The 11,162-nt window shown below is 39.8% G+C and overlaps 1 protein-coding gene across 6 annotated transcripts in view; it reads right to left on the bottom strand.

Moving 5' to 3' along the window:
- Positions 1-4,761: 4,761 nt before the first annotated feature.
- Positions 4,762-11,162, bottom strand: part of ARHGEF10 (Rho guanine nucleotide exchange factor 10) — a 111,514-nt gene continuing 105,113 nt past the window's right edge. For 4 of the 6 annotated variants that reach the window (XM_048936864.1, XM_048936869.1, XM_048936866.1 and 1 more), the window contains exons 28-29: positions 11,040-11,162; positions 4,763-9,010 (exon numbers count right to left, since the gene is read on the bottom strand). In XM_048936864.1, coding sequence (XP_048792821.1) covers positions 8,508-9,010; positions 11,040-11,162 — 626 coding nt within the window. In that variant the 3' untranslated portion in view covers positions 4,763-8,507. Of the gene's footprint in view, positions 9,011-11,039 lie in introns of all 6 variants that reach the window. The other 2 variants (XM_048936868.1, XM_048936870.1) reach the window with 2 other exon arrangements.

Genomic DNA, 11,162 nt, shown 5'->3' with positions numbered 1-11,162 from the left:
TGTGACTTTATGTGCTATATATTTCAAAATGGCACTGAAACTGGACAACAAATAGAGGTCTGGGAAATGATTTTCAAAAGCCCCACTTCTGTTTTCATTAACAAAACCGTGCCAACAGCATCATACCTGGGATCATTTAGGATCATTTTGGCTCATGTTTTCTGAATATACGATGACTTTAAGCACTACAGAACTTGTGTAGCTCTTCATCAAGTTTCATGTCACATCACACTCTAGTCTATGCACGGAGGTGTTTGAGCTTGGGATGACTGAGAATGGTTTGTAGATAACCAGTGGCTTGGAGGTAGCATATTTGTGTGTATTTAGGGGTCATCCTTGTCCTGTGGCCAGGGCCAGCAGAAGACCTGTGCAGTGAACTCTACGGAGGTTCCAGATTGAGAAGCCAGGTAGCATTTGGCTTTGCAGACTTTATTCTCTTCCCCTCATTGAGCATTTTCAGAAGTAGATCAGGTAAAATAACTTCTGTTCTTTTTTTTTTTTTTTCTTTTCTTCTTCTTTTTTTTTTTTTTAATTCCAGTTTTTGGCAGCCCAAACTTTCTGAACTCCAGCCTAAAGCCCATTCTTTAATTTTCTTTCCAGTCCCCTGTGTACATTTGTCCTCAAACCTTTAAGTGTAAACAGATAAAACATATTAGCTGACATATGCTGACATATTAGCATATTTTTGCAATTACAGCTGCTCTGTGTTTCATAAGCTGGGAACGTCCCACAGAGAATAAGGCTGCTCATCAACTAGCCTTGCAGTTCTTAGTGAATCTGGAGATGGTGCTAAAATCTGTGGAAATCATCTTAGTTCTCATTCTGCGATTTCTCTGCAGCTTAAGTTCACTGAGGCTGCACTTATAATTAATGTACTGCAATAAACATGTCTGGAGGGCAATATTTCTCGCCTAACTTAGACATTATATCTTTGGATTACTTGAATCGTCTTTTGATATTGCCTGTTTCTCTCCATTAGCTGTAAAGTCATGCTGGTGTAGTAGTAAATGATTGATTTTAAACACCTAACTGAGAAATGAATTGTCCCAGTGTAGAGTAGGCACAACATTGGGAATAGGCATAGGAATATTGCACCTAAACTTGGAGACAAAATAGGCACCCTTCTCACTTTTGAGTCCACATCAGGATAAACAACAGATTCCCAATTTCTTCATCTTTGAAGACTTCAGACTGTGATGGCTCCAGTGGAGAAAGGGGCAGCAGAGCTGAATACCATTCTCATGGCAGTGACACCCAATAGCACCCGTATCCAGATGCACGTACAGGTGCTCAGATCTTATCAGAGCACAGCACAGCCATGCTGACAAGGACACAGAGCTGGGCACAGGTCTGTGCTCCATCATTTACCCTGCTAATTGGGTGTATTGTGCAGCCTGCTCTTGCTGAGTCTGTCATGTTGTGGGCACACGTCCAGCACACCAGGTAGGACTTGCATGCCTATACAAACTAGACTCGTTTGCACAATGTGGAAAGCTGTTGGCAGACTATTCTTCTGTGGTTTGGATTGACATGTGGGTGTACTGGACAACTAAACATTGCAACACCAAAATTCTGGGAGTGGCACAGGTAAAACCCAGTAGTATTTCACCTGTGCACAGTGAGGTAAGTATCAGGTAGTTAGCAGCAGTAGCTGATAACAGTGGTTCCTGCAGCATCCAGAGATCTGGTTCATGGCTAGAAGCCAAAATGTAAGCAAAACAAAACAGGGGAAAAATACTGGCTTATTTTGCTCATCCTGTGTTTGACAGCTTACTACTTGTGTGCGAAATGCTTCTTTTTCTATAACATAACAGCCTCAAGGGTTGGTGTGATTGCTATTGCTGGCTCACAACAACAGCTCATTATACGTCTGCTGAGCAGCCCAAGACGACTAAAATAAATCCTGTATGTCTGGACTACAAACAGCATACATGCTGTAGGCATGTTACACTCGAGCTGATCTACCTTTGTGTATTATATCCTTTGTATAATGCACTCAAATATTAGAATTTGAAGATCACTGTAAAAGTGATCAGGTTGTAGGAGTAGTAATAGCCATAAGGAAAAACAGATCATGAAAGTTTCTTCAGGGTTGGGTTGCATGCTTTTATGCACCAGAGACAGATCAGTATTATTTATAAGAGAAAAGAACAAGGAACACAGCAAAAGAGAGTGGATTACTGAGAGCTTTATCACCCAGAACAGTGCTCTGAACAGGTAGAAAAGCTGTTAATTTGGTTAAAAGTATTTGGTCAGGTTAAGAGGTGGGGGACTTGCAGTGTTTACTTAGATGGACCATTGGGAAAACAAGCACATTTTCTCCTAATTTACTAAAAAAAGATCATAAAAACCAAAGGATTTGAAACAGAATTAAAACCTAACCTTGCTCTTTACAGTAATATGAGAAATCCTGTCAGTGTTCTTTCCCAGCCATAATCAGCTGTATACTTCTCACTGCCTGTCTCCTCAAAGTACATCCATGGTCAGCACTATGGCTTGGGAGCAAAATACCTTGTGATCAGTACATTCCTTCCAAATACTGGCACGCCAATGAAATGTCAGCACACAGAGCTACAGGCTGCGGCCATCTCTGCTTGCTCAGGCAGCAGGGCTGGTGCAGGGGTGGGGATGGCTGGAGGATCCCACCTGGCACAGTGGGTGCGTGAGCAGCATTTGCTGTGTGCAGCAGCACAGAAGCAGCTTAACTTTACTGATGGCATCCGTTGCTTCTGATCTGGATTAAGAGAGTCACAGGCTGCTTGTAGGAACGTTATAGAAAAGATGTTTAATTTACGAATCTTGGCTAACCTAAGAATAACCCATCTCATTAAAGGTCGTGGTGTGTGCCACCCAATTCTCCAGGAAATAAACTTTTTAAAAAAGCATATTAAACACTGAGCGAAGCCTCAAAGGCGTGTTCTGAAATTCCAGACACTGGCAGAGGGAACGAATCAAGAAGTCCACAGTAGAAAGCCTTTATGGTTTGCTTTGGTAGGTGCGAGTTAGCACATTTCTTTGTGCCAGCATTCAATGTGACCCTGATGCTCAATGTGAAACCCCATAATGCTTCTCTCCAATTAGGACTAACAGAGCAAAAATGAGAAGTCCATGCCTCTGCAGCCAAGATGCATCTGATCTCTTGAGTTTAAAACCTTTCTTGTTGTTGGTATTCAGGAATGCAAATACACAGATTTTATTTGTAACTTGGTACTTCTGTGCCTGCAAAAACTGCAAGCGGCCAACCTTAACTTTCTGATGTCAAAGTATCCCTTATGTAGGGTTTCCAGTGAATGCTTACAAGGATTTCATCTTCCCCAAGGCGGGCTGTCTCCCTCCTAGGTGCTCTAGCTCAACTTCTGGGCTGAGACACACGTAAGTGATAACTGTGATTATCCCTGGAGTATAACAATACGTGCATCAGCAGAGCGTGCAGTTCTGCTGTCAAGGCGTGTTTTGCTGCAGAAAAAAAACCCCTTTGAACACCCTTGAAGGTCGTGCTGTGAATGACTAACTGCCTTTTACTGAGCAGTTAATGGAGCTTGGCCAAAGCACTTCAGGTGCTTTTGGTCATACGTCCACATTGTTGCATTTCAAATAGACTCACAGTAAATCTTCATTTGCCTGGGAAATTTTGAGATCCTTTCCGTGCTATTTCAGTGTTGCTATTTTCATGCTTTGTCCTAAAGGCAAAGAGTGTTCCTGGCAGTTTGGTAATGGCATGCCTTTAAGGACAGCGCCGGGATCAAGTAAGCACAAGTACAAGGCAGCAGCAAACCAACTGATTCTGCAGATGTTGAGCCAGATTTCTCAAAACCAGACAGTAGACAGATCCAGCAAAGCACATACAGCACTTGTGAGAAAAGCAGATTGTAGATCCCCCACACAACTATAAAAATGACAAGTCTGAACAGTGATGGAAGTAAAGTAGAATTCTGAGCTCTGGCATAACGCAGGCAGCCTACTATCCACCACAGACTTGTGGTCCTTCTTGCACCAGTCACTGGTATCTCCATGGTAGGAGTAAAGTCTGTGCTGGTGTCTCTGCATACATTATAATATCATAAAATGTTTAAGAACCAGCCTCTGTGAGCACCTATTTCTATTGTCTCATGTAAGAGACTGCCCTGCTCCTGCCCAGTATGCAGAGTGGGCAGAGCTTAGCCACACATATGGAATGCCTGCAAAGAGTAGCATGGCTTAAAAGGCTCATCAAGGGCTTAGCAAGCTGTAATGTCTTTAATCTGTTTTCTTTTTCAAACTCATCATATGGCTTCAAGTCACTTTACAACTCAGTTTCTTCTGAGCTACAGATAATATTAATCTGCCTTCTTAATACTTCCTGCACTAATAGTCCTGCTATTACTATGAAGATATAATAAAGCAATCAAAAATACTGAATTAACCCCATGGTATCACTCACTGAAATACAGATAAACTTTTGTAGAGCCCTCCATTAATCGCACCCTTCAAACTTCAAAAAAAGTTTTTCCCACCCTTATTTATGCACTTTAAGAATCAAATTGGTCTTAGAGAGAGGAACCGTGAAGTTTAAGCACTAAAACACAACTCAGGATCTTTCCCAGCATTCTGTCTCATCTCAAAGGGGCAGTGCACAACCTGTAACACTCAGCATCCCACCCATACAGCAGTTGCAAATTTCCACTGGGACTGAACCCATCTTGAGGCGCGTGAGTTCACAACATCCTGCAATCATGGAATTTGATTTTGGTTTTTTGTCTGCTACTGCAGCAATGAGAATGGCAGGAAATGGAATATCAGTGCACTTCAGGGGAGGGAATGAAGTGTCAGTGTTTTCCAGAGCAATACATAAAATAGACATGGTGTCAAAAACAAGAACAAAGGCAGGCTTTAATAGTTGTTCATTTTACCTCTTTTCAATAGCTCTTTATTTGTAGTAGTGCAGGTACACACGAAAGGCCATTCCTGAGCCTGATGAAAACAAGTCTCAGAATTTAAGCACAATCATGGGATTCCCTATACATCCTTTAGGGCACATTAATTAGCATGAATTGCCAGTTACCAAATGAAAATTAATTTCCTCTGCTAATGCTGTGTTCTGCAACACTCACTTGGAACACTGCATCTGACTTTTATGTAACACGTGCTACTCAGATGGTGTGTAATCCTTGCAGACAGCATTGTGAAAATGTTCAATTTGTGTCCATTGATACAGAAGTCAAACTTACTGCGAGTCCGCATTGTTTATAGAAATTGCATATGCAATTAAATCCTAAAAAGTATTAAAACTTTTGTTGTCCTAATTACATATTATTTCATTATTCAGTAATGCAAGTCCCAGATTCTAGCTCTCTTGTTAATATAGCGATCCAATAAATGCACTTCTGAAATTAAGTTGTAGCACATTTTTTATTAAACATTTTCTCAGCTTATACTTTGAACATAAATATGTACTTTTATGGCTCATGTTACAAAAGACCCTACTATATGTTAGAAAACATATACAGAATATATCGTAGTGGTTACACTTTCTCCCCCTTTTCCCTAAAGTCTTCCATAAATTCTATAAATCTAGCAAAGCAGTACCAGAAAGCAAAATCCAATCTACCCAGCAGCAGTCAGAAATAGCTATAAAGTTTACTTGCTTGCTGTAAGAGAAACTTTGGTTCCTGTCTGCTTTCACTGCAAGGCAATACCTTATTATGGAAGCTGTGTATCAGAAAACAAGCATTGCACGTCATGCTCCATCACTGAAGGTCTACTTCAATTCATATTTCCAAAGGTGTACAGCTTATCTTTGTTTTTTTCCACTTGGTAAGACAAATACATATCTTTACTTTCAAAGCAGTATAGTGTAAATGAAGGACCTATTTCTGTTCTTACTGAAGTCAGTGGCAAAACATCAATGGACTTTCTGAAGGGCAGATTTGTATTTTGTTTCTCCTGTTCTCTTGACTAAACTGAAGAAAGCTACATTTCAGCTGGAAGGTAGGATGAATACCACTGAGAATTTTAAAACTCTTATGCCTCATTGCTAGCATCTCCTGTAATAACTCCACACGTGGGTTTCCAGCTTATTACATGGGGTCTTGGCTCACCATTCTTAATGATAAAGACCCATGAAAAAGTGAGCATAATCTTCCAGCCCCAAAAGTATGGACATGGAAGCCCACACCTGAGGAGCATGCAGAATCACACCTGTGGTCTTTCTGCTCTAGTGACATCAGAGAGGTCTAGACATCTAGAGACATCAGGTTATATAAGCTTTTTACGCAGGAGAGGCTTTATACACACCTCACAATGTACAATTTAGTATTTCCACACAGTGGGCAAAGATAAACCCCCAGGGCCTATGGAAGAATGTAGAAAACGCAGCTGGTCTTGAACCCTCAGGCAAGGTAGACCAGGCACAAGGAGAAGAAGAAGAGGAAAACTTTGGGGAAATGTTGCTGGCAGCCTGCCTTAGAGACACTGCTTTTTATTTCACAGGGACTGATGCCGACACCAAGTCCATATCAATGCTGGGAGCACCCAGCTGACATGGTAAGAATCGTGGTGAAAGACACAGAATAAAACCACAAAGCAGTAAGGAAAACTCTAGACCTACAATCCAATCTCTAACAAAAGTTCTTTGTGACTTACTGGAGTTTGTGCTGTTATGGCTCAAGCTGCCTTTTCTGATAAGGATGTAGGATGTGAGCTGAGCTCCTGGAAAGAAATGTAGGTGTGTATCTGATTGTTGAATCGTCTGCTTTGGTGGCAGCAGGAGGTTTGCTGCAGTAGCATTCCCTCTGTCCTGGTTGTGTGCCATGTGGCAGCAAGGCAGGACACCACCTTACTGCAGCACTCCAAACTCAGTGAGTCAGCCCATTCACTGACTTTGGTGTTGGCTTGATACAGATTCACTTTTCAGAGCAGACCGAAAATTTAGAGTACATTTATAATTTACTGGGACAAGACAAGTGCCAAAACAGCCAAAACTTGTGCTTGATTTTAGTCAATGCAAACACCTGATAGACTTTTGCTTTGGATATATTTAGTTTATATTTTACTGAACTGATGGACGGTATTAGAGTTTTTAACACACCCAAATTAAGCCTAAGAGCTTTAATCTCTCTGTATCTTTCAGTTTATTGACAAGGGAAGAAGGTAGAAGATAGAAGCCCTCATTTCACACATATTAAGTCCGTTGTGACTGAACAAGGTGTCTCATAACCATTTTTTTGCATCTTTCTGAGCTGAAGGCCTTGCCTCGTCTTTCACATGCAGAGAGTATAGTGCAAAAAGCAATGTCAATAGTATCCCCGAGTTCAAAATTCCTTTTGGAAATATCCATTCATTAAGAAAAAGAAGATTAACTGGGTCCCTGTTTAAAATTCAGCCCTCTAAAACAGTACCAAAGCAACACCTTGTCCCACTCAGTGAATAAATGCAAAGAATTTGTGCACCCTAGTTTTACAATATCTATTTATCAGACCACGCTTGGCTGAACCTCTGGGTGAGCAGATTGGACCATAACCCTGCTGTCTGCACATGTGGACTGACATTATCTGATAGGTATTTGCCTGAGGACATAGCACAGATCCACTGATGTAGGACGAATACCCACAACAATTACTTGCGCCTCCCACAGATTATTTCAGTATATTTCTGAGCTCATTATTTACATCTGGGATATGCATACCTCGTTAATAATGGCACAGTCCATATCTACCTTTGACACAAAATTGCCAGGAGGGGAACGCATTACCAGCACTACAATGCACAGCTGTTCTTTATCTGTACTTTCTATTATGTGTGCCACGATATCCTTACAACTTTCTCTGTATGACATAGATGAATAACAGATACATTATACCTACCAAGAAAATTAATGGGCTTTTTATACTGCAACTTTTTTCATAATACTGAGCATTAAGAATACAAAGAAAAAATCTATTGTCTATGTTGAAAAAAAAAAAGTTTCAATTAATATAACTGTGTTTGTTCAGAGCAAACTCTGGCTTACGGAATGATGTTACTAACTGTTACAGTAATTACTAATATTAGCTTTCACATTAGGATTTTTATTGTTAAAAATTTTTTTGTGCTAATTTGTTAAAATCTACAGCCCATGCAATATGTCGGTTTGGAAAAGGAAACAACAGCTGATTTACATAAGCAAAAACCAGCATGTGACACAGCACATGTTCCTTGCCTTCCCCAAGTGCTATAGAACATAATGACGATATTTATAAATGTGAATATAAATAAGACAAAACTCCTAAAATCTTTTAAAATGTCTGACAAATCCTTTCTGTTCTAAGTATCAAAGATAGCATCAACAGCTAGACATTTTCCAATACCCTGACATCACAGAATGTTCTACGTACGTAAAGGCTCTGCTTTGTATCCCTTAATTCCGTGATCAAATCCTACTGAAATTGCTCCCATGTCATAAAGTCTTTTGGCTTGGGTCCTAAGCTGGCATTTGCTGTATAAAGATATCAGACTTTTTAATAGCAGAAAGTATCTTGAATTTAGTTCACTCATATATTTAATAGCGGGATTTGCCAGACCATCACTGAGGACACTAATTCATCTTGTCGTTGCTGCTTGGTCTTCTTGTTCACTCTTCTGTGTCCTTGACCACCAGAAATGACTAATACTGAACTTGCTTTCATTTTCTTGGATCTCTGTCTTTTATTTTTAAAGGAGATATTTTGATCCTTCAAAAGCTCATAAATGTTACTGTCCTCTGGCCTATGCTCTAGGGAACTTGATGTAAGGGATCCAGAAGATGAAGACAAGTCACTTTTTTGTGCAATGGATCCTGCTGAACCTCCCAGCCAAACTGAAGTATCAGGGTTGCTGCTATTGGAAGAGCCTGGTCTGTCACTGTGCAGAACATTCCTCTGGTCTTTGTCTTTAGATTCTGAGCCACGAGGCAGGCTGTTCCTTAGCTTGTTTTTGTTTTTCTTGTTTATAGATGTAGCCATTACAAGAAACTTGACCGGCCCATTGTGCGCGTGATACGACACCATTCCTCTCCCTGAAGACAAAAGAAAAGGCGACAATATCTTAATTACAGCACTCCACAATATTTACTTCGTTAAATTTGCTTAGGAATGCATAATTCTTAAAATCCTATTATATGCATTCAGTCCATCCACAGACTGTCTATTTCCTTGTACACAAACAATTTAAAGAAAAGTGCAGGAAAAAAAATTATCTATCGTGCCATAAGGATGTTTTAGGATGTGTCAATAAACCAGTTGGAACACAACAGAATGAATTCAAGTCGACTTGTGCTGTGTTGCGGCAGCATGAATACAGACATTTTCTGCTAACTTTTTTTTGGCATTGACACAAAAATAACATTCTGAGTTTTCTACAGTAACCCACAAAGAAAATATGTGGTTTTCAGTTAATCCTACCGTGCCCCTGTACCATTCTAGAAAAGCATATGAACATCTCTTTCATTGCAATACTTGCTAGTAGTACAAGGAAAAATTACACATGAAAATCATAAGAATATATGAGAAACAAATTGCATAATGCCAAATTCAGAAGCTCTAACAACATCAGTGTATGGGGCTCTTACAGCAAGAAAAAAAAGCATAGCATTATACAAAATCACCTATAAGATGAAAAGAAGTTAGGTTATCAAAGAAAAGAAACCACTACTCTACAAGTCACCCCATCCATCTCTAACTCCCTAATACATTCCAGGTTATGATTAAAAAAAATAATAATCTATTTTTGCAGAAAGTGCAATGGCATAAAGATGAATTATCAGGACTGAAAGCACAAGTGAGAAAAGTGCAATTTTTTTTGTTGTTTGTTCAAATTCTAAATACTTGTATTGCATTTATTTTTACCTACTATTGCTTCCATAACTTCTAAGAAACATTTGTCATATGTAGAGGCCTATGGGAAAGCTGGGGAGGGACTTCTTCTAAAGGCAGGTAGTGGCAGGCTGAGAACAAATGGCTTTAAACTGTAAGAGAATAGATTTACACTAGATATTAGGAAGAAATTCTTTAATGTGAAGGTGGTGAGACACTGGAACAGGTTGCCCAGTGAGGCTGTGGATGCCACCTCCATGGAAGCATTCAAAGCCAGGCTGGATGGGGCTGTGAGCAACCTGGTCTAGAAGGAGGTGTCCCTGCCTGTAGCAAGGAATTGGAACTAGAAGATCTTAAAGGTCCCTTCCAACCCAAACCATTCAGTGATTCCCTGATTATTGCTGCATATTTTGCTGAACACAATTCATTTTCATTCTGAAAAGTTACATATACTTTTTTTTTTTATCCTTGAAGGAGGTTACAAATAACTTGCCTCATAGAATATGACAGCTTTTCTCCGCAGCTGTAGTAAAATTGTGAAACTGAACTGTAGCATGGCAAAGTAGTACTTAATTGGAATTACATACATTTAAAAAAAAAAAAAATCTCACTTCTGCTAGCAGCTTAAACATTTACAAAATGTCAGCAGCATTCCTACGTTTCAAACAAGGCAATATGAAACTAACTTACGAATGCACCAAAATGCAAAAATACTGGTGGTTGTAAAAAAAAAAAATATACATATATATATATATATGTGTGTGTGTGTGTGTGTGTGTGTTCTCATATGTTCCAAGTCTCTAGTTTTGGTAAGAGAGGTCACAAAAACAGTGTGCCAAATAACCAGTCAGAGAATGTACTGCATTGTCAGTACCCATGTCTCTAAATCTAATGCATCAACCTTCTCCAAGTATGGAAGAAAGATTCTTTGCAATGCTCTCTGTTCTCATTCTTGTATTTTTTTTTTACTGTACTCTGATAGGATTAATGCCTACCATGTTCTTATTCCATAAAGAAAATTGCTGTCCTGACTCAAACAACTGAGACAAATCCAGATAGGCATGTGAAAATACTTTAATGATAAGGAAGAAGAACAGATAGAATTTCGTCACAAAGCCCTGATGAGTCCTTCCACAACACACACAGTTTGGCAGAATCATTTGAACTACTGACAGCAAAAAAATCTGCAGCATAACGACATCCTACCAAATCCATTTGAGAAATGTCACTCACCAGTTACTTTGGGAATTCCCTGCAAGCGTGGCACTGGCAATGCTACTATTATCCCCAGATTTGTTCCAACCAGTAATAAGCCATGGCACACCAGCAGACTGGTCACAGAAACACGCTGCTGCC

This window comes from Lagopus muta, chromosome 2, assembly GCF_023343835.1.
Source record: "Lagopus muta isolate bLagMut1 chromosome 2, bLagMut1 primary, whole genome shotgun sequence".
Taxonomy (NCBI): Eukaryota; Metazoa; Chordata; class Aves; order Galliformes; family Phasianidae; genus Lagopus; species Lagopus muta.
Note: the sequence above shows the minus strand (reverse complement) of the source record. Positions and strands in the feature narration are given on the sequence as shown.